Genomic DNA, 25,143 nt, shown 5'->3' on the forward strand with positions numbered 1-25,143 from the left:
ACAATCACATCAATATGATAATTCTAGTAGTACCTGCAAGCTGCAACATGTCTGTACCAAATCATTCTTGTTTATGTTCTAATTAGAAACTACTAATGAATAGTGATGAGAGAACTCCACTGTGTTTCCTTCGCCTCGAGTTGAAATCACAGAACTGTTTGCGGATATCACTGAACGTGACAAAATACTTTGAAGTCAACGGTTCAAAAGAATAATTTTAGGGTAACATAGCATTCATCTTTAAGAAATAGCATAAAGGGTTAATTAATGTTGGAAACAGATAAAGATCAAGTGAAAAAACAAAATATACACTGAAATATAAGAATTGGTTTAGGAAAAATACCGAGATTGTCAAGTAAATAAAGAATGTACCAGAAGAAAGGTTGGTGTAATATACAAAATGTACTGAAGGATGACTAAGAAATCAGCAAATGTCATATTAACTAGAATAGACAGTTGTTATGTGCACAGAAATTTCAAAATTCAAAGCAGCTTGTCATGACTGAAGCCGCTGGCTCATTCCATTTTTTGAAGTCATGCTGAAGGCTCTCTATACTGTCTGTGCTGATGCTTTCCACTTTTTCCTCTATCAAAAAGATATATATCTTGTAAATAGTAAGAAATCTTTTGTTATTATTATTTCATAGAGTATCCCGTGTTTTCGGGGGAGGGGGATTGGGCGCGTTGTTGCAGGCTCCTTCAAGGTTATACATTTGGCGACAATCAAAGATAACTTCTTTATGCTGTATATGTTTCAAAAATATAGTTTTGAGAACCTGCATTATTTACTTATCTGTTCTACCACTAACTAAGTCCCACAGAGTCTGTAATGCAGATTCTCAGCATTTTTTACCTGGGTGGTGGTCCCATCCAATGTTGGCTGTTACAGCTCCAGGGGATGTTGTGCTGGCCTCACAAAGCATTATGGGGCACTGGGGAAAGAAGTTGTCCTGAACCAGCCGATTATCAGTAAATCATTTGACGAACCAAGGGCGAATGTGAATGTAGCCAACTCGCTGCAAATAACACTTTGGCGAAATTTCCTGATCTACACTACTAATGAATAATTTTAAACTTGTATGCAAAACTGGGGGAAATCACAAACAAGTTAAATTTAACCAAACAATATTTATTCAAACCTGGTAACTGCATACAACAAGAAACATTTCAAAACATAAATTAAAGCACACAAAATGTTTCACTGTGACAAACCACTCTGCAGAACAATAACAGTCACATCACATTAAGTTAATGATAATATAATAAGCCAAAATGTTAAAACAACAGATTGATACTATAGAACATGCTGCATCATGTTCAGTCTTACAGTTTTCATCATTTTCTACCTTCCATTATAAGGACCTAATGCAAAAACTGCAGTTTTGATTGATATACTTCAGAACAGTTTTTAGTGCCAGAAGCAAGTCACTAGAACACTTCACATGATTTTCACCATCTTCCGATCAATTGTCCCGCATCCCTCCTTCCTCGTGGGGCTTTCACTTCTACAGTCAAGTGCCCAAACTGCCTCAGGCACAGTGTTACTCACGCTGGAGACAGTGACATATAGGGAGTTTGACTAGGGCAGTATGTGTGTTACATCGTAACGCAGATGTCCTAAGGTGAGCCCAGGGAGTAAAGATAACTTCCGACGGAGTAGAAGGGCAAAAGCCCACTTTGCCTGCTGGTACTTCTCTGCGTACACTGTTTTGAGTTGATCTCATCTTAAAGTACAACGGAAATCATCTGTTTTCATTTTTTTTTTTTTTTTAAACTTACTAGAAAAAACAAAGCTGACATGAAGCCAAAAAAATGCATAGCTTGCGTTAGGTAGCATAACTAGACAGTGGAATATTATGTGTGAGCTCTAAAATATTAATAATACATTTTTTTTATATAACTTTTCTCATGCTCAAAATAGAGAGGGGTCTGGTATTTTGGCCAGATGAGTTACGACAGCAGACAAACTGCAAAATTTAGAGAATAGAGTAGTATAACAGTAGTGCAGCATAACAGATATGCACATGCTGTTATTCAGGCCAGCAGAGTTATGAAGATAGATAGGCAGGTCGTTATAATCGGCCTTTAGGGTATATACTACAATAGACAAATGGGCAGAACTTTATTTGTCCCCGGGGGAAATTTAGCTTTTTACAGAAACTCTTTATATAAATAAATACATAAATACCATGTTTCCCCAAAAATAAGACCTACTCCAAAAATAAGCCCTAGCATGATTTTCAGGCTGCTCTGTAATATAAGCCCTACCCCAAAAAATAAGCCCTAGTCAATCAAGATCATCAGCTGAAAAGTAAGGCGCCTAAGGCCAGGTTTATACTTTGCGCGATGCGACGCATGTGCCCGCAACATCCATTAAATTCCGAGGACACCTTGCCAAAATATCTCTGAAAAGAATGTTTAATGATTACATCCATCAATTCGGGGATGTGCCCAGCAGCAGCATCAGCGCAAGACAGAAACAAAAACCCTGGACGGGGCATCAGCTCATCGCAAGGTGAACACAAGCACACACATACACCAATGTCATTGTAGCTTCACCAAATCCCCAAACCTTCATGTCTTTGGATGGAAAACTGAGCACACTGTACAAACCCACCAGGAAAACATGCAAACTCCAGGCAGGGATTACATGGGACGTGATTCCCTGCGAGACAGCAGCGCAACCATTCTACCACAGTGCCACCCCATATGTTTAACTATTAACAGTATTCATTATTTAAACTAAGTTAACGATTTATCAGTAAAATGTAGCATACACAATTTAATGCATTTCATCATAAAAGTGATAAAGTATAAATCTAAGAATTCTAAATGTGCAGAGAGCTGGAATATCATAAATTTAACGTGTTCTGTGTGGCGATCTATTGCTGCTTGCCGCTGCTGTCAGGTCAGGAGGAAGCCCCAGCGATTAACAACTGGGTCAGTTTAAAGATGACATTTACAACGGTCTACTTTAATGATAAAGTAAACTACGAGGTTAAAGTGGACATTGAGTTTAAAGTCGAAATTTCTACTTTAATCACAAAATAGACATTTTCATTATATCCTTATTTTTTTTCTCTGTGGCTCAAATATGCAACCGTACATTCTGATGATATTGTGAAATTGCAAAAAAAAAAAAAAAAAAAAAAAAAAAAAAAAAGACAGCACAGAAGATGGTATGTGAGACTTTTAAAATGCATTGTGTCATTACTTTAGGAAATATGCGACGCTTGAATATAAAAGCAACATGAATACATTTTTATGTTGGCATTTTGCTTCACATTGAGCCATTTATCCCCTGAAAATAAGCCCTAGTGCATCTTTTGGAACAATTAATACAAGACCCGGTCTTATTTTCTGGGAAACACAGTAGGTAGATGAGTTAACATGTAAAAAATATAAACACACACACTTTGGTCTGAACACAAACCAGAATGACTATAAAAAATATTGAAAAGAAAGAAATTCCCAGTGAAGCATTAAGCAGGCACATTGCTGTTAGTGTAAAGGAGCCCCAGTATAGTTTATTGACATACTTCTGCTGAATTTGTTGGCTGAAAGTACTCAAAGTGTCAAGTGTGTCAGAGAGAGGATGTACAGAATTTTTCATAATGGCACTCAGTTTCATTTTAATTCTCTCCTTCGCTACCACATTAATAGGGTCTTAAGAGTGCGTCCTATAACTGAGCTTACCCTTTAAATTAACTTGTTGATTCGGTGGGCATCTCTTGCAGTGATTTTACCAGCCCAGCACACCACAGCATACAAAATCACAGTGGCCATATATAGTTCCACTGTGTTCCAAGACAAGGCCAACCTGTCATTAAATCTACAATCCCTGGAGCCTACGAAAAAGGTAGTAATGCCGGGTCAACTTAAATTCCTTCGCACCTCTTCATCAGCATCTTTGTTTTGCAAATGTCGTCAATCACCATAGGCAACAAGCAGCCTGCTATCCTATCCCCCACACCAACGCAGCTGGAATTGTATCAGGTCAGGTTGGGGAGCATGCACTGGTACAGGGTAAATAATACATTGTTACTTGGAATACATACATTTCATGTGTATTCCTTGTCTACAACAATCTGGGTAAATGTAGGATGACAGGAAATGCAAGTCAAGAAATGCTGAACACATAATTAAAACAGAAACCTTTTCCATGTTATATTAATAATGATGTGAAGTGTATAATGTGTGAAGACTTTAATCCAAATATCAAATGCACACTTTTCACAAAAGGTATAACAAAACAACTGCACTTTTATTCAAGAATATAACCAAAGAAAAGGAAATGATTCAATTTACATGTTGCTATCAAAGAGCAATGAGGTGCGAAGGAATTTAAGGTGGCCTGGCATTACGACTTTTTCCTAGACTTCAGGGATTCTAGTGTTAATGTAGACCCACAAGTACTTGTAGGAATGGACCACTTCTATATCCACTTTCTGACATAGAAGGTCATAGCAGGTGCAGCCAAAGTCAACAACTAGTTCCTTGGTTTTGCTGACATTAAGATGCAGACAATTCTCTTTGCACCAAGAAAAAAACTTTTCTACCCGACTCCTGAGCTCTGTCTCATCCTTTTTAGCAATATGCCCCATAAGTGCAGAATCTCCTGAGAATTTCTGTATGTAACATGTCCGGGTGTTATATTTGAAATTGAGGCGTACAGAGTGAAAAGTAAAGGAGACAGGACTGTTCTTAGTGATGCTCTAGTGTTGCACACATTCGCACCAAAAGCAAAGTCTTTGAGTCTCACAAAATGTGGTCTGCCCGACAGAAAGTCCATTATCCAGGACATCACATATGTGACTGACCCAAAAAAAGGCCTGCCAGGTTCAAAGGGTTAAAAAAAAAAAAAAAAAGTGACAATCTGTATTCGATGTAATCATTTACTATATCCCATGAATAAGGCAAGATGAATGGAGTATATTTGATGTATCGCCTGAGCCCTATCTCCATTTGTCCATAGAAACATAGTGGATGAAAAGGGGATGACTGTGTGAGTGGTTGTTTCACAGCCTGGGAAATAATGCTTTAGTTGTTTCATTATGTTTTACACATTTTACTAAAATTGATCATTTTTACAACCAAAAAGCACTTCTGCTGATTAATGACCAATTTAACTTTTTTCATGTTGTGAAAAAGGGAAAAATGTACTTTAATGTAGGGCTATATTTTATTTTTATTTTTATCCCATTTCAGAACAGAAATACCAACCCTAGAAATGTTTGAAGTTTAGTAAGATGCATAATAAAAACCAAGAAGTTTAAATTGATCATTTTATTAGAGAAAGTAACAAATTGGCTTTTTGAGGCCTGTGTTAATTGTCAGTTATTCTACTATCCTCCATGTGTCAAATTTTTGGAAAAACAAAATATGGTTACCCTGTCTTATGTCTCCTACAATCAGCATTTCATGGTTGCATCGCCCATTGCCTCTCATCTCCTTGGTTATGAGTAGACGATCACAGTGGCTTACAGGATGTATTCATAAAGCCCTCAAACCAATTAACCTACAACTTCCTACAACTTATTTCCTTAAGAACCAAGATTAATCTCAGAGTCTAAATCTGTGCAGTTTTACAAGTTAAATAAAGGTTGCTTTAAATAAGAAGAGGATAATGGATAATAAATATATAAATGTATATAGAAGGCATGTACCATATTTGCTTAAGATTAACTTACAAACTTGTCTTCAAAGAAATCTAACAGAATACATAATAAAACTTGAAGACTAAACGTAATATTAATTACACATGATGTGGTATAAAGTCTCCTAATACAGGTGCCCAGCTGCCACATGGCAACAAATATCTGTGAACTGTAGATATAAAATAAAAAATAAAAAAAGCAAACTACTCACCAGCTTCAAGAATCTTACTTCCATCAGGCAGGAGATTCAAAAGCACAGACAGTCTATTCCACAGGCTCTGTGAGCTCTGCAAGGAGATAAAGTATTTAATTCCGTCTGTAAGTTTAGACTTTTTGTCATTGTGCTAGCTTTAAATTAGTTTTAAATTGATTTAGTACTGCTGTTGCTGCAGTGGGCAGGTGAACAGCCTGGGGTTTGTTCCTGCCTTGCGCCCTGTGTTGGCTGGGATTGGCTCCAGCAGACCCCGTGACCCTGTAGTTAGGATATAGCGGGTTGGATAATGGATAGTACTGCTGTTGAGAGGATAAGGAACAAAAAGAATTCTTTCAGCATAAAGCTGATTCCAAAACAAAAATATCGTGTGCTTTCAAATGTATAAAGTCTGACTGAGGAAGCCGATAATATACTTATAATTTTTTTATATGATTGTGCACATGTACAGTGGTGTGAAAAACTATTTGCCCCCTTCCTGATTTCTTATTCTTTTGCATGTTTGTCACACAAAATGTTTCTGATCATCAAACACATTTAACCATTAGTCAAATATAACACAAGTAAACACAAAATGCAGTTTTTAAATGATGGTTTTTATTATTTAGGGAGAAAAAAAATCCAAACCTACATGGCCCTGTGTGAAAAAGTAATTGCCCCCTTGTTAAAAAATAACCTAACTGTGGTGTATCACACCTGAGTTCAATTTCCGTAGCCACCCCCAGGCCTGATTACTGCCACACCTGTTTCAATCAAGAAATCACTTAAATAGGAGCTGCCTGACACAGAGAAGTAGACCAAAAGCACCTCAAAAGCTAGACATGCCAAGATCCAAAGAAATTCAGGAACAAATGAGAACAGAAGTAATTGAGATCTATCAGTCTGGTAAAGGTTATAAAGCCATTTCTAAAGCTTTGGGACTCCAGCGAACCACAGTGAGAGCCATTATCCACAAATCGCAAAAACATGGAACAGTGGTGAACCTTCCCAGGAGTGGCCGGCCGACCAAAATTACCCCAAGAGCGCAGAGACGACTCATCCGAGAGGTCACAAAAGACCCCAGGACAACGTCTAAAGAACTGCAGGCCTCACTTGCCTCAATTAAGGTCAGTGTTCACGACTCCACCATAAGAAAGAGACTGGGCAAAAACGGCCTGCATGGCAGATTTCCAAGACGCAAACCACTGTTAAGCAAAAAGAACATTAGGGCTCGTCTCAGTTTTGCTAAGAAACATCTCAATGATTGCCAAGACTTTTGGGAAAATACCTTGTGGACTGATGAGTCAAAAGTTGAACTTTTTGGAAGGCAAATGTCCCGTTACATCTGGCGTAAAAGGAACACAGCATTTCAGAAAAAGAACATCATACCAACAGTAAAATATGGTGGGGGGTAGTGTGATGGTCTGGGGTTGTTTTGCTGCTTCAGGACCTGGAAGGCTTGCTGTGATAGATGGAACCATGAATTCTACTGTCTACCAAAAAATCCTGAAGGAGAATGTCCGGCCATCTGTTCGTCAACTCAAGCTGAAGCGATCTTGGGTGCTGCAACAGGACAATGACCCAAAACACACCAGCAAATTCACCTCTGAATGGCTGAAGAAAAACAAAATGAAGACTTTGGAGTGGCCTAGTCAAAGTCCTGACCTGAATCCAATTGAGATGCTATGGCATGACCTTAAAAAGGCGGTTCATGCTAGAAAACCCTCAAATAAAGCTGAATTACAACAATTTTGCAAAGATGAGTGGGCCAAAATTCCTCCAGAGCGCTGTAAAAGACTCATTGCAAGTTATCGCAAACGCTTGATTGCAGTTATTGCTGCTAAGGGGTGGCCCAACCAGTTATTAGGTTCAGGGGGGCAATTACTTTTTCACACAGGGCCATGTAGGTTTGGATTTTTTTTTCTCCCTAAATAATAAAAACCACCATTTACAAACTGCATTTTGTGTTTACTTGTGTTATATTTGACTAATGGTTAAATGTGTTTGATGATCAGAAACATTTTGTGTGACAAACATGCAAAAGAATAAGAAATCAGGAAGGGGGCAAATAGTTTTTCACACCACTGTATATGTATATAATTTTAAATATATAAAAAAATTAATATCCAGCAGCTTTAGCAGCATGAACTACCCTATAATAATTTGGTAATATGCTAGAATATCAACTTTAAAAATATCTAGTAATACAGTGATCCCTCGCTATATCGCGCTTCGCCTTTCGCGGCTTCACTCCATCGTGGATTTTATATGTAAGCATATTTAAATATATATCGCGGATTTTTCGCTGCTTCGCGGGTTTCTGCGGACAATAGGTCTTTTAATTTCTGGTACATGCTTCCTCAGTTGGTTTGCCCAGTTGATTTCATACAAGGGACGCTATTGGCAGATGGCTGAGAAACTACCCAACTTACTTTCTCTCTTCCTCTCTCTCTCTCTCTCTCTTGCGCTGACGTAGGGGGGTGTGAGCAGGGGGGCTGTTTGCAGCTGCTTCCTGAAGGACATGCTGCACGGAGCTTCGCATACTTAAAAGCTCAAAGGGCACGTATTGATTTTCTGTGGCTCTCTCTCTCTCTCTTCCTGCTCCTGACAGAGGGGGTGTGAGCTGCCGCCTTCAACAGCTTTGTACCCGGCGGTGCTTCGCATACTTAAAAGCCAAAAAGCCCTATTGATTTTTTTTTTGACTGCTTGCTTTGCACTCCTTTGAAAAGGAAGATATGTTTGCATTCTTTTAATTGTGAGACTGAACTGTCATCTCTGTCCTGTCATGGAGCACAGTTTAAACTTTTGAAAAAGAGAGCTCTCTTGTTTATGGGAATTGCCTTGTGTAAATTCAAATGCTAAATCCCACTGCACCCTATTTCTCGATGGAATTATTCTATGGACAGGTAAGTAAATAGTAAATGACACTGGTCCCACAATGTCTGGCATAAAGCAAATACTGCAATCAACAGTATCATCATCATACCTACAATAAAACATGGAGGTAGTAGTGTTGCTGTGTGGGGATGCATTACAGTCTCAGGAACTGTCATTATTATTAAGCCATTATTGAAGGAACCATGAATCCTGCACTTTACCAGGATATTCTAAAGAAGAATGTTCACGTTTGAAAACCTACTACTGTGTCTGAATTAACACAAGAATCCCTGAAGCCTACAAAACTACATAAAAAACTCATAATCCCAGCCCACCTTAAATTCCTTTGCATCTCTCCTTCAGCGTGTTTTGTGTTGTAAATGTGTTAATCAGCACTGGCACCAAGCAGACTGCTGTCCCATCTCCCCTACCGACTGAGCTCAACTCGCCAGCTTAAGCCTTGTTTATATCGGTGTGAGATGACTGGAGTTGTAAAGGGTAAATAATACAGTATGCGCCGAACAGCAGTTTGGAATACCCACCCTTTTTGGAGTCCCTGGAGGGGGTGCTAGGGGGCATACCTTCTGGGGACTCCCTCGTTCTGCTGGGAGACTTCAATGCTCACGTGGGCAATGACAGTGAGACCTGTAGGGGTGTGATTGGGAGGAATGCCCCCCCCCCCCCCGATCTGAACCTGAGTGGTGTTTTGTTATTGGACTTCTGTGCTCGTCACGGATTGTCCATAACGAACACCATGTTCAAGCATAGGGGTGTTCATATGTGCACTTGGCACCAGGACACCCTAGGCCTCAGTTCGATGATCGACTTTGTGGTCGTGTCGTCAGACTTGCGGCCACATGTCTTGGACACTCGGGTGAAGAGGGGGCGGAGCTGTCAACTGCTCACCACCTGGTGGTGAGTTGGCTTCGATGGTGGGGGAGGATGCCGGTCAGGCCTGGTAGGCCCAAACGTGTTGTGAGGGTCTGCTGGGAACGTCTGGCAGAGCCCCCTGTCAGAAGTAGCTTCAACTCCCACCTCCAGCATAACTTCACGAGGGAGGTGGGGGACATTGAGTCCGAATGGGCCATGTTCGTGCCTCTATTGTTGAGGCAGCTGACCGGGAGCTGTGGCCGTAAGGTGGTCGGTGCCTGTCGTGGCAGCAATCCCCGAACCCGTTGGTGGACACCAGCAGTGAGGGATGCCGTCAAGCTGAAGAAGGAGTCCTACAGGACCTTTTTGTCCTGTAGGACTCTGGAGGCAGCTGATAGGTACCGGCAAGCCAAGCGGAATGCGGCTTTGGTGGTTGCGGAGGCAAAAACTCGGGCGTGGGAGGAGTTTGGGGAGGCCATGGAGAACGACTTTCGGATGGCTTCGAGGAGATTCTGGTCCACCATCCGGCGTCTCAGGAAGGGGAAGCAGTGCAGTGTCAACACTGTATATGGTGGGGATGGTGCGCTGCTGACCTCGACTTGGGTCGGTGGGGGGAGTACTTCGAAGACCTCCTCAATCCCACAAACATGTCTTCCAATGAGGAAGCAGAGCCTGGGGACTCGGAAGTGGGCTCGCCCATCTCTGGGACTGAGGTCACCGAGGTGGTCAAAAAACTCCTTGGTGGCAGGGCCCCGGGGGTGGATGAGATACGCCCGGAGTTCCTGAAGGCTCTGGATGTTGTAGGACTGTCTTGGTTGACACGCCTCTGCAACATCGCATGGACATCAGGAACAGTGCCTCTGGATTGGCAGACCGGGGTGGTGGTCCCCCTCTTTAAGAAAGGGGACCGGAGGGAGCGTTCCAACTACAGAGAGATCACACTCCTCAGCCTCCCTGGAAAAGTCTATTCGGGGGTCCTGGAGAGGAGGGTCCGTCGGATAGTCGAGCCTCGGATTCAGGAGGAATAGTTTGGTTTTTGTCCAGGTCGCGGAGCAGTGGACCAGCTCTACACCCTTAGCAGGGTCCTGGAGGGTGCATGGGAGTTTGCCCAACCAGTCTACATGTGTTTTGTGGACTTGGAAAAGGCATTCGACTGTGTCCCTCGGGGAATTCTGTGGGGGGTACTCCGAGAGTATGGGGTACCGGACCCCCTGATAAGGGCTGTTCGGTCCCTGTACGATCGGTGCCAGAGCTTGGTCCGCATTGCCGGCAGTAAGTCGAACCCGTTTCCAGTGAGAGTTGGACTCCGCCAGGGCTGCCCTTTGTCACCGATTCTGTTCATAACTTTTATGGACAGAATTTCTAGGCGCAGCTAGGGCTTTGAGGGGGTCCGGTTTGGTGGACTCAGGATTGGGTCACTGCTTTTTGCAGATGATGTTGTCCTGTTTGCTTCATCAGGCCATGATCTCCAGCTCTCTCTGGATCGGTTCGCAGCCGAGTGTGAAGCGGCTGGGATGGGAATCAGCACCACCAAATCCGAGACCATGGTCCTCAGCCGGAAAAGGGTGGAGTGCCCTCTCAGGGTTGGTAGTGAGATCCTGCCCCAAGTGGAGGAGTTCAAGTATCTCAGGATCTTGTTCATGAGTGAGGGAAGAATGGAGCGCGAGATCGACAGGCAGATCGGTGCAGTATGCTCAGTAATGCGGGCCCAGCATCGATCTGTCATGGTGAAAAAGAAGCTGAGCCGCAAGGCGAAGCTCTCAATTTACCAGTCGATCTATGTTCCTACCCTCACCTATGGTCATGAGCTATGGGTAGTGACCAAAAGAACAAGATCGCGAATACAAGCGGCTGAAATGAGTTTCCTCCGCAGAGTGTCTGGGCTTTCCCTTAAAGATAGGGTGAGAAGCTCAGTCATCCGGGAGGGGCTCAGAGCCGCTGCTCCTCCACATCGAGAGGAGTCAGATGAGGTGGCTCGGGCATCTGTTCAGGATGCCTCCTGGACGCCTCCCTGGTGAGGTGTTCCGGGCACGTCTAACCAGGAGGCGGCCCCGGGGAAGACCCAGGACACGCTGGAGGGACTATGTCTCTCGGCTGGCCTGGGAACATCTTGGGATTGGCCTGGGAACATCTTGGGATTCCCCCGGAAGAGCTAGAAGAAGTGGCCGGGGAGAGGGAAGTCTGGGTATCTCTGCTCAAGCTGCTGCCCCCGTGACCCGACCTCAGATAAGCAGAAGAGGATGGATGGAAATAATACAGTATATCGGTATTTGAAACACACTCATCTTATGTTTATTCCGTGTCTACAATGATCTATGTACTGTAAGTGTAGGATGACAGGAAATGTGAGAAATGCAAGAAATGTTGAACACATACCTAAAAAAACTTTTTCATGTTTTAGTACTAACAACAAAATTTTGGTATGAAATGCTTCCTGCGTTTGTTTGACATGGGCATGCTGACAAAGTATATATGTAATGCCACTAAAAGTGTGGCGGCAGCTTCCACCTGCTGCTTTAGACTTCAGTACATGAGCGATTCTCCACATTAGTGTTTAGATCTAACAGTGTATGCTGCCGCCACACTTTTAGTGGTATTACATATATACTTTGTCAACATGCTCATGTCAGTCAAACACGGGAAGCTCTGCTGTCTACTTGTGACTTTACGCTGTAGAAAGATAAGTAAATAAATCAAGGTAAACCGATAAATAACATTCAGACCTTTGCACGATACCTTGGTGAGTTCGGCATACCCTTGGCTCATCCTTATCTGAGTTCACTTCTGTTATAGCTCGTCTTCATTTGAAAACAGAAGTGTCAGATCGGGGGGGAGCATGAACGCGACTGTGAGAATAAAACTGAATAATAATTATAAAAAAAAAAAAAAAACGCTAACCTTTAGAAGTACCATAAATTTACACTGGTTGTTACAGACTCGAATCAAATGAATGTTTTTATTGTATGAAAGTAACAATAAGAGCATCTCACTACTCAAAACGTTAATTCCGGGAAGCAGCCCAGATCAAACCCGTGACCTCTTGATGATGAGTCAGCAGTTCTTACCGCTGTACCACCAAAGCAGTTGTATCAGCGTCATACCCTAATCCGATTTCTTTATCTTTGGTTATATTCCTGAATCAAAGCAAACTTGTTTTGATATATGTTTAGCTTTTGTGAACGTGTTTATTTGATATTTGGACTTGAGTCTTCACACATTATACACTTCAAGTCAAAATTTTCTCATTAGTACTAAAACATGAAAAACGTTTGTGTTTTACATACATGTTTAACATTTCTTGCATTTCCTGTCATCAACACTTACAGTACATAGATCTATTGTAGACACGGAACACACATGAAGTGTATGTGTTCCAAATAATGATATACTGTATTATTTTCCCTATACAACTCCAGTCACCTCACACCAAGATAAACCAGGCTTGAGCTGAGAGAGCTTTTTGCCTGAGATGAGCTCAGTCGGTAGGTGGGATGGGACGGCAGGCTGCTTGCGCTGATCGACACATTTACGAAACAAAAGACGTTGATGGAGAGGTGCAAAGGAATTTAAGGTGGGCTGGGATTATGTGTTTTTTCGTAGGCTTCAGGGATTCTACTGTTAAAGCACTTCTGCAAACAAAAGTGAGCTAAAATTCTTTATAGCCATGTGAAACACTAATATCAAATTATAAGAAATGTTTAGGACAATTTTTCACAAAGGTGATGAAGTACTGGATAACTTTATTGCCTAAATAAAGAGAGTAATAATTTTAAAACTGTATTGTGTGTTCACCCAGATACCTTTCTTTTATATTGCATTTTGTCAAAAAGTCTGTGGCCATTTACTGTGTAAAGCATCCAGAAACAGAGGATATTGGGAAGGATACAAATAATTTTTTACAACAGTGTATAACCAAAACAATGTTTTCATCATTTCCATAAAATGTAAATGTATTTGATATGTACCAAACCTAGGGTAAACATGTCTATTGTTTCTACCACATACAGAGTGAATGCCTCTCTTTCAGTAACACATGGGTCATTACTGGAGATCTTGAAATTAGTAAAGAGCAAGGCTCTGATAAAGTTACGTACTTAACTAATTTGAAATTTTGCTTTCAAAGAGAAAAATTGAGGGCTTCTTTACAGCACTCATTATTACTGATGTAAAACTACTTTTATCTCACAATAAGAAAATCAGTTTTTCAATTAAAAGGAAAACTTAACGCCTATTATAATTCCAGACACTGAAATAGACTATGTTGCACTAAAGAAAACCAAAATCTTTGATCATACCTGGGCACACATAACTATAATATCCGTGTTAGCCTTCAACCAGTCCAGGAAGATCTTGACAGCAGGAAGCAGACCTTGACCTATCAAAATTTCCACTCGTTCTGGGATTGCCTTTTCATTTAAACAAGAATGGTTGCTTGTCACACTTCCTTCTGAATCAGAGCCACCATCTGTTCAAAGTAAGTAAATATACTGGGTTTTGATATTTGCAATATCATTTGAACACAAACAATTTTGCCTTCAAAATGTACCTACAGCATTGGCCTATTGGTAAAAAAAAATTGCTGTAACAATGTATTATTGTTTATTAATGCCACATAACATGAAGCTATTGCAATACTTTCATTTAATGACCTAACAAGTACGCAGATTATAAATGTTTATAACCATAATTTCTGCAAAAAACATCAACTACAGATCTAAAATGCTTGGAGGTTTAATCACCCAAAACTGCAGCAATGTTGGAATCGCTCTACAGGACAGCCCTACAAGCTCAACTGTTTCTCCACACTGAGAAAAGCCAGGTTAAGTCATGAGACCATTTTAGTTTAGAATGTCTGTTAGCATGTTGCATGCAAGAATGTACTACTGCAAGAAACCCCAGACAGAGAGAGAGAGAGAGAGAGAGAGAGAGAGAGAGAGAGAGAGAGAGAGAGAGAGATATTAGTACATGATGGCTACATTACATCTCTCTCAACTAGTCTGGAAACATTTGGGAAGTCCCAATTAGTGCTGGGAGGGAAACTGCTATTGACTCATGTAGTGAGTATATCTAGACATCTATGTTGCTGCGACCCTTAGCAGAAATAACAGACTAAAAATATTCTGCCTGCAATAAACTATAAAATATTTTACATCATGAAGTTTAGTACACAAAACAATAATCTTTATTAACTGTAACAAACCACAGGTAAAATTAAAAGGAAGCACTCAGGTTTGCCCCAAAATGGCAAAAAAACCAAAACAGTTTTTATTAAATTTCCAAAGTTAAAACATTTTATCAAATAAAACTGCTAATCTTACCAAGAACTGCAAAATTCTCAGCATTTGCATGCCTAGTGTATTCACACATACTTTGTGAACCTTCTAAAATATTGTGCATTTTTCCTGTAATCTGCTTTCTTCTTCTGTTGGCTGCTCCCTTTAGGGGTTGCCACAGTGGATCATCTTTTTTCATATCTGTATTGTCCGCATATAACAATATGTACAAATTAACAAAAAAATAAAACTGTACTTTGTTTTTGATAAAGACATGACAATGGTCTGAGAATCACTGCCTAAGTGGTGGGTACAGCACTAGAATTTACATTTCAATCATGATTTTTTTCATGTCCTACCTAGAAAAAAGTATAATGTTGTAGTTTATTTGCATAACTACTTTGTTTACTACAAAAAGGCAATAAATATAATAAAGGTGTCGTGTGCGTTTTTTCCTTGCAGAAAATTGTTGGTGAATCTTTTAACATAGTCAGCAGTATTAAAAGGCTAATTTGAGGTGGATGTCTCATCAAAATATTGTGATGAGGAGGTAACACAAAAGAACCTTTTTCACAATTCAGCCAGAACCTGTTTTTTAATAATATAATTATTGCACAGCTACTGTACTACATACCATAAATTTAGGAGCAGACTGTTAAAGCACTAATCTTAAAACGATATTACTACTCTGTACAGCGGAGATCATCCAGCAAAAAACACTGCAATAACAAAGTACATGAAACTATGAGATCGCAAAGAACATCAGGGAATCAACTAATATGCTGTGGGGCTGTCTTGTATCTTCCATTTTCAGTGTTCCTCCAAAGCACTGAAGAAAATTACTCACATTACAGCCACTTCATGCTTAGTACTGTATATTGGTGCAGTTTTTAATGTCACCTTTAGCTTTTATTATTTCAGTTGCATTCTGCTATACCATTTAAAGTTATGAGAACTTCCACATAATGTGAATAAGCACTGCCTTTCTATTTTCTGCCCTTGGATTAACTGGCTATTGAAAAAAGCAACACATTTTTAACCACCACCTGTTAGAACTGGCTTATGTAAAATGGGCAGTTCCCTATATTTTGCAGAAAGTGGCCAGCAGGGTAAATGGTTGTGAAGGAAAAGAGCTTGACAAAATATTGAGGTGAAAGTTAATGCAGAGTGATCAATTATCAAAAAGCAAACTAACTTAAACTGGGGATGATGAATAGATTATACTGAAAATTATTATAAATTGTACCATTTTCATTGGGACAGTCGAGAGCTCCATTAGTGGTAGCTGTTTCTGGACTGCTAGCTCTATTCAGAGGCTTACTACTGGAGGGTGGAACTGGCTCTACTGGAGTAGAATGTGGATTACAAGGTCTTAGCAGGACATTACTGAAAGTTGGAGCAAGTCTAAAGCATCTTTTTGTTTGGAATAGCTGAGAAGACATTGCCTGGAGATTGCTGGCAATACTGGAATCACTGTTGCTGCTTCCAAGGGCTAGGGCGGAAATGGGTCCATTCACTGAAGTGTTGACATCCATCCTTCCATCTGTGAGGTCATTTATTTTAGAGGTTTCAAACATATGGGATTCATGTTCATTGTTAGCATTTGATACTGTATTAAGACTGCCTTCTGCAAAGTCCACTTGAGTCTGTTCCTTTGGACCTTCTTCAATGTCTTCTAGATCAGAACGAGATTCTTGACTGTTCATATCAGAATCAGTTTCAACATCAAATGCTGTTTCTGCCTCCTCTTCTTCCTCCTCTTCCTCTTCATCTGCCCCATCACTTTTGTCTGATCCACTGTCCCAGGGTATTGAGGCATTACCGGATTGTCTGCTGCTTACAGACTCAGATATCAAATTTAATTCTGGAGAAACAGTATCCTTACTGCATTTTCCAGGAACAAGATCTCTGTTTTCATCATCTGCTCCAATCTCTCCCTCACTGTCAAAGCCTTCACTTAGGTCACTCTCATCCTCTTTACGAGTGTACCGCCGTCGACGCAACCTGGACAGTCGAGAGTATTTCTTCTTGGTGCACTTCTTTAACTCATCTGAAGTTCCACCTTTATGATTGCTTTCTAAGCCCATTTTCCCTTCATTCTCATCTTCATCGCCATCTTCCTCATCAGCTGTTCCATTCTGCATATTTCTCTCCTCTAATGTTAATATTAAAGGATCCTTAAGTTCCCGGTCATCTAAATGGCATAAGAGAATGGAAGAAAAACTGATTAAGAAATGTATCCAATAAGAAAAAAAACACATAAGTATATAGCTAACTCACACAATTATAAGCCGGACAAAATTCAAACATGCTTTGTAGGGGTGGGCGGTATGACCAAAATTCTTTATCACGGTATTTTTCTAAATTATCCCGGTTTCACGGTATTCGACGGTATTTTTTTCCCCATGCATGAGTGGATGTTAACCACATTTTCCACTGCAATTACTGGCTAAGAATAACCTATTCCACTGTCAAGAGTATTGTACATTGTACAAATTAAACATTTTAATGTGCACACAAGTATTAATACAGTTTTGCATTGCCCCATAAAGTGATAGTTTTCAAGGGGGTGGCACTAATGGAGAAGGTATCACATTGCATGACAGATGCAGTCAAAATATAGAACCTTTTTATTGAACATATTTCTCAAAAACAAACTATAATTTTGACAGCATATTTTCAACCATACAAAGAGGCATTTAGACTTAGTAAAATATCCAGAAGTGCTTGTCAAAAATTGTATTGCACCGAATGTGTCTTAGAAAAGGAATAAATAGTAAATATTTTTTGTAAACCAACTACACTTTCTGTTAACAATCTCTGTCCACTGACACGTTAAAGTGACTTTTTAAACAACTACCATCATTAAACTGCATAATATTTAAACTAATAAATAATAACAATAAAATAAATAATAGTATTATTACTGATAGTTGCACTATTACTTCAAGACTTCAAGCCCAGGTGCATTACACAGTATTCACCAAATTAAAATAAAATACAACAAGTGCAACTTTGTGATGACATCTTTACCAGCTGGACCATCATTTAGGCAAACTGCATTAATATGGACCTTGCTTCAAGCTAAGCTATACTGGGAAGAAAAAAACAAACTATATGTCGAGAACAAAGTCAATATTTCCACTTTATTCTCGCCGTTTATGTCGAGATTAAAGTCGACATTTCCACATTATTCTCATAGTTTACTTCATAATTAAAGTAGAATGTCGTAAACTAAACTTCTTCCTAAAATCAATGTTTAATCAATTACTTAATTTACCCCGTCATAAATTAATGCAGCACATTAAATGCTTTGTGTTACGTTCCCCGACCAAGTGGTTAATCACTACGCTTCTTAAACGATCACCATACAGAATCCATTCACTTCATGATATTCCTGCTTTCTGAAAATTTAGAATGCTAAGATAAATACTTGATATCATTTTCATGATGAAATGCATTAAAGCAGGTATTACACATGCACGGTAGTGAGGTGGTAGTGCTGCTCCCTCGCAGTAAGGGGTCACCAGGTGTATGTTCAGTGTAGAGAACTTTATGGCAGGTGTGACGAGGCTCCAAAAAACTGGATGTATGAATAGCTATCGCATAGGTTTAACTTAAATATTGTGTAAATGTTGGGTTTTTGATCTGCTGATCGGAGACACGAACATAGAATTCAATGCATGTTCTTCTGAGCGGGCTATCTTTATTGCATGCATGCTGTCTCTATCTGACGTAGGCTACCAAAACCCCAGTTCCTATCCTTCCTTTTTCTTTCACCACATAACCAATCACCACACGATAAACGTCTTTGTGAAATTAAAACTAGTTATAAACTTAGCCCACGGAGTGTTCAGAATTTTAAAAATATCTTCGTTATACATATTTAATTATGCCATCCATTCAGAGTTGCGCCCATCTCTGAACGAATCACTTAACACAAAGCATTTAATGTGCTATATAACTTATGATGGGGTTTGAGAAAATCTAGTAAATTAAATATTCATTTTATGATGAAGTTTAGTTTGCGATGTTCTACTTTAATGACAAATTACGAGAATAAAGTCAAAAGAATATATTCTCGTCATAAGCGTCAAGATTAAAGTGGAAATGTTGAGAATAAAGTCAAAATGTCGTCACACTATTACACAGTACGCAGGTACATTACACTGTATTGAAAACAAATAAAACAAGTACAACTTGGCTTGCAGTATTATCCAGTAGTATAGAAACAGTATTTACACATCTGACCTTTTAAAACTAAAGCATCTCCAGGCGACAGATGTGACTGCTTTTTTTCGGCTCTCTGTCCATTTTCACCGCGCGGCATACCTATGCTACCGCCCACTATTTGGTGGTGTAGCGGTGAAAAAGAGCCCATGTGCAACAAATCTGTGTTTAGTGGTGTAGCAGTGAAAAAGGTCCCCACTTGAACAGTTTCCCGCTGCGCCACGTTCCGAACATCGTTTAGGCAATTTAAACCGGTGTTGCGGTATAAGAAAAATCCATATCATAAAAAAAAATTAAAAACGGTTTTCGGTATGAACCGGTATACCGCCCAGCACTAATGCTTTGCATATCAAAAGTTGTAGCACATACATTGATATAAATTAGCAAACAATGAAGAGTGGTAAAGCCCTTAAACTTCAGAAACAAAAAACATTAAAAAAATATCAAAGGGAAATTGAGTGAACTTGCACATGCTAATTAACATGTAGCATATCAACATTCTCTGTCACTGTTATATGCGAGTATAACTGCATTCCCCTAAAACCTTTTGTCTTCTTTACCTGACAAATCTTAGTATTAAGATAATTAAAAAGATGCACAGAAAGACAAAATGGCTGATATGCTCACAGGAAAAAATAGATAAGGCAATCTTGTTTCTCACCTCATTTCTACAGTACTACATGAAAGCAAAATACAGTGCTCAGATTAGCCCTTAATTAAAACAATGGCAAATGTGACTTCATCACTGCATATTGCATACAGTAGGTATACAGCTCTAAAAGATTTATATTTAAATTATTTTAGTGCCTATCATGCACACACACACATTTTATATTTTCACACATACATACATATGTACATACTAGGGCTGGGCGATATGGACTAAAAATCATATTTCGATATTTTTAGCTGAATGGCGAAATACGATAAATATCAGTATTTTTTCTTCCCATAAAGTAATAAAAAAAAGACAGTTCTGAGTTAAAGCCACATGTCTCAAATGTCAAAAATACACTTTATTAACATACAGTTGAAGATGCACATGAGAAATGGCTCAAAAATAATCTAAAAAATGGCATATAGTAAATAATAATGCTCCTTGAATAAAATAAATTTCTTTTCCTATATAACAAAAGACTCACAGTTGTGCTGCAGGTTTTTGTTCAAACTAGATTCCTAATCAGTGACAACACCTGATAACACTGGTCTCACTTAATTAGCTGGTATTATTTTTCTTTTATTCTACATTCAGAAAAGCACAATAGCATGGTTTTTACATTTATAAGACATTTAGAAATATTCCTGCTTTTGCTATAAATTTAAATGCTTAACTCTTTTTTGTTGATTTCATTATATTTTGCCCTTTCTCTGTGCAGTTTTTCCCCTTTGTTGTATCTTATTAATGACAAATAAAAATGAGCAGAGTAGACACGCTGGCAAACAACACCGAATAATCAAAGGCTGCAACTACTTCAGCATCAGATCAATTAATTAGTAAATAATGGATTAATTAAACAATGAGAACACCTAGAAAAGTAGAATGAAAATCAAGATGAAAATATTGTTAAAAAGAAAAAATACATTATTCCCATATAACTGCTTGGTACATTTTAATATATACATATACATATATACATATACACACATACACATATATACATATACATACAGTGGAACCTCAGTTCACGAACATCTCGGTACACGTACAAATCTGTTTATGACCAAAAAGTTTGCCAAACTTTTGCCTCGGTTCTCGATCACACACTCGGTATACGAACAAGCCAGTTTCCCTTTCGGTTTGTGCGCGCCGATGATTTCCGCACGTGTTGCATTGTTCTCGGACAGACGTGCGTGCTTGCACGTGTGTGCATGCTTTCGCTGTGAACTCTTTGTGCTCTATTTCATTTCCCTTCTGGTTCGTACGCGCCAATTACTGTATTTAAGCAAGTGTTCAGCCTCTCCCTGTTCATTGTTCTCAGTCAGACGTGCGTGCTTTACCTGTGAACTCTTTGTGCTCAACAGTATTTCGTGTGCTTTTGCAGTTAACCATGGCTTCTAAGCACTGTAACCTCCTCTCCACCCAGTTCCTCCTCACTTCATGCCAGAACTCGACTCATGCAAGGTTAGTTTTCTTGGTGGTTTATGGTTAGTTTTTGTATTACAGATTTATCAAATGTTCATTTTTCAGTTCGTAGCTTGAATTGTTGCAATGTTACTTTTCTTGGTTGTTTATTAAGTTACGGATTTTTCAAATGTCCACTTTTTTTCCCTGCGATCGGGTTGTAAGGCTATAGCGTGAACTGCTGCAATGTTACTTTCTTGGTTGCTTGTGATTGGTTTTTAAATAAAGTTCAGATTTGTTCAAATGTTCCTTTTTTTCCCCCCCTGTGCTTAAAACTCATTAAAAAAAAGTGTTTATACAGCGATCGGGTTGTAAGGCTATAGCACAAACTCTTGCAATGTTAGTTTTCTCTGTTGTTCAAGGTTTTCTCAGTGTTATTCAATGTTTTTACATTTAGTTTACTATTACGATGTGCATTCTATGGTGTGATTAACTATATTTGTGCTTAAAAAATCTTTAAAAAAATACATTTACATACAGTTCGTACTGTCTGGAACAGATTAATTGTATTTACATACAATCCTATGGGGGGAAATTGCTTCAGTTCACGACCAAATCGGTTTACGACTAGAGTTTTGGAATGAATTATGGTCGTGAACCGAGGTTCCACTGTACATACATATATATATATATATATATATATATATATATACACACACACACACACACACACACACACAGAGTATATACACAGGGTGGTCCAGATCTAATTATGCAATTTTCAATATGCTATAACTTAAGTTTATTACATAGAGAATTCACAAAAAATTATTTTTGTTGCCAATAGATGGCAGCACCTGCCCTGCATTCGTTTATTGCAAGATATTTTGAACAATTCTTTTGTCTTGCATTGCTTTCCTAAATTGCATTAAAAGTTGCATAGTTAGATCTGGACCACCCTATATAAAAAAAAATTTACATACAGTATATAAAATTTTTTATATAGGGTGGTCCAGATCTAACTATGCAACTTTTAATGCAGCGCAGGAAAACAATATTATAGATTTTTTTTTTTTACCAAACTTAGTTTTCTAATTTTTATATTGTTCCCAAAACAAAAAAGTTAGGAAATAACCTCACTTAATTAGCCCAGGAAACAAATTAAAAACAGAAGCTGGTTGGAACAAAAACCTGCCGCCACAGTTTGCCCCCAGGACCGAGGTTGGGAAACACTGCTGTACAGAATGCATTATTCTACTGCTCATCTGACACTTTGAACCCGAACAATCTCCAAATAATTGTGCCATTGTTTATCTTTTAACCAACCAGCTCTTCTTTGATAGCTTCCTTTGTGTCTTTATCCATCTCCATCCCATCGCTACCTGCAGGACTTACTGAATGAAGTGGTGTGGAAGGGATGAATTGTGTTAAGGGAGGGAAAGAGGTGGGGCAGGGTGAAGTTGTGCGAGAAACAAACAGGGAGAAAAGAACGGCGAACTGGCGGCTTTACGAGAATAACGCAACATAAACTCGATATAAATGGTATTGTCTCATTTTATATCTCATGAAAATATATTGATATTTTTTAAAAACTTGATATATCACCCAGCCTTAATACATACATACACACATATATTTATATTATTTTACTTTACTTTCTTTATATAGTACAACCTCTGCTCACAGTATTCCATGGGCAAGATACTACTCTTTGTTCTTGGCTAGAAAAAAATGATCAAAATGTGGTATTTGCAATGCCAATCGAGAGAAATTAGTATCTATAAAAATCTAAATATTGCATTTGTGTATACAATGTTGATACTCTGCGGTGGGTTGGCACCCTGCCCAGGATTGGTTCCTGCCTTGTGCCCTGTATTGGCTGGGATTGGCTCCAGCAGACCCCCGTGACCCTGTGTTCGGATTCAGCAGGTTGGAAAATGGATGGATGGATGGATGGATGGATGTTGATACTGTACTATATTCTTATTTGTTTTCAACCATTGTCATGAATTAGACTCATTCACTTTCTACTTTTTCAATAAGATCTTTAGTCCTACAGCAGTTAAATGGTAGAATGGCTTAAATAATTAACTTGTTTTTTGGAAGTTAGTGTTGGACTAACACAGAGTATGTTTAATTTTCCAAATACATGGGTATTGTTAACAAAACAAGAAAAAAATACACATTTATAAAACAAGCAGTGAATAACTAATATCATGCTTTGACTGAATACCGACGCTGCATTCTTTGCATACCAGTATGCAGTTAACACGAATTATGTGTAAATACCCTTTATACTTCGATTCTGCGATTATATGAGCACAGCATGGAGTCCTGGAGCAGAGTTTGCAACATATGGAAATGTGTGAATAAACAACATTCTACAGAGGTGTGCAAAATGCAGAGAATCTCTTATCAGTACCTCAAAGAAAGGTTATTATCAAAAAGCATTTATCATCTATGTGCGAAGTGAGACATAATTTGTTGTCAACAAAATATGAAACATTTTTGCTTGTGCTCTGCTCTCCATAAGGTATTTATAGTAAAGGTTTTGTTAACCAATGCCTTTCAACTACAGGCTTCTGAATTGAACACAAGACATGCACAGAAAAACTGCAGTTTGTTAAAACTAGTATCAGACTGAGTGCAACACAGAATTGGGGACAGGATTCCTTAGATCAACTAATAAAACTTGGGCATGCCATGAAAAACCATATAAATCAAATACCGGGGGGTTGGCAGTTTGATCCGAGGAAATTTTATATAAAAACAAAATATATATATAAACATGTTGGAGTATTACAAGTTACTCAATGTCCATTACTGCATTTGCAAAAAAAATACTGTAGTATATTGCATAAAGCTCATCATAGTTTTTTTTTTTTTTTTTTTTTTTTTTTTTAATTTGGGGATGAGTTGTCTGCCTGACATCACACCTTTAAATCAGGAGGGTCTGAAAATGAGGGCAGTCACATTTTTATGAAATCAGAAGATCGTAACTCCAGATTAAGCATTAGTGCTTTCCTTTATATGGCATCATCTTAGTGATTATGAAGAGTGTAATGGCGATTGCTGATGTCACGATACCAACAGTGTTCTGGTGGGGAACAGCATGAGCCAGAGGGGCCTAGTTCCCAGTTCATATAAATTTTTGCATAATTTCCTGTAACCTCAAAAAACAAAAAAAGGAAAGTGAAATCATTGGTCTTGTTAGGCTCGTAGAGAGCAGTGTTATTGTAAATTGTTGTTCAAAAAATAAGATTGTTCTTGAGGTGGACAGCACTCGCCAGAGTCGGAGCAGAGCTGTTGCGGTCCTTAGGAGAACCAATATTGAAGACTGTGTGTGTTTGATGAAAATAGGATTTTCTGCATTTTCTGCATGAAACTTAACTTTATTTGCAGACTGCATAATACAATTTCACCCACGTAAGATATGTATATCTTAAATAATAACATTCTTCACATTTAATTTATTGTATTACCAGTAATGGAGCGTTTACACTTGACTTGAGCATTCAGTTTTCATACTCTTTCTCTGTACGTTTAGCATTCGTTTGCTCAGAGGTTGATGCGCTTGCTGCTTCCTGAGCAGCTCTTCTTTTTCCACCCTAGCGGCCAGCTTCTTCTTTCGTCAGCATCTTTTCGCGTTAAAACTGATTAAGTCAGTGTCTGTGTTGCAATTACTTTTTTAATTTTTTAAAAATTTTTCACTTAAGCTGGCACTTAAATCATTCTTGAGGCAGATTGAAGACTTAAGATATGAAGAGGTTGGGGAAGTGATGGCGAAGGTGGTAGGGATGAGAACGGCTCCCGTATGTATGTGCTGCACGGCCGCCCTGTTGACCACTGCTGAGAGTTGATTTTGCAGTAAAATAAAAATAAAAAGAGGAATAACCTTGGAGATCAATCAACCCAGCCATAGTGGATGTACAAACCAGTGTGTTTCTTCGTGCCGGTCCCAAGCCCGGATAAATGGGGAGGGTT

At 39.0% G+C, this 25,143-nt stretch overlaps 1 protein-coding gene across 1 annotated transcript in view; it reads right to left on the reverse strand.

The window, feature by feature from the left end:
• smg5 (SMG5 nonsense mediated mRNA decay factor) overlaps positions 1-25,143 on the reverse strand; it is a 204,232-nt gene that overhangs the window by 37,203 nt on the left and 141,886 nt on the right. Inside the window, exons 12-14 of the mRNA XM_028794085.2 lie at positions 16,114-17,061; positions 13,890-14,059; positions 5,869-5,944 (exon numbers count right to left, since the gene is read on the reverse strand). Coding sequence (XP_028649918.1) covers positions 5,869-5,944; positions 13,890-14,059; positions 16,114-17,061 — 1,194 coding nt within the window. The remainder of the gene's footprint in view (positions 1-5,868; positions 5,945-13,889; positions 14,060-16,113; positions 17,062-25,143) is intronic.

The sequence above is a fragment of the Erpetoichthys calabaricus genome, chromosome 2 (genome assembly GCF_900747795.2).
Source record: "Erpetoichthys calabaricus chromosome 2, fErpCal1.3, whole genome shotgun sequence".
In the NCBI taxonomy this organism is placed as follows: Eukaryota; Metazoa; Chordata; class Cladistia; order Polypteriformes; family Polypteridae; genus Erpetoichthys; species Erpetoichthys calabaricus.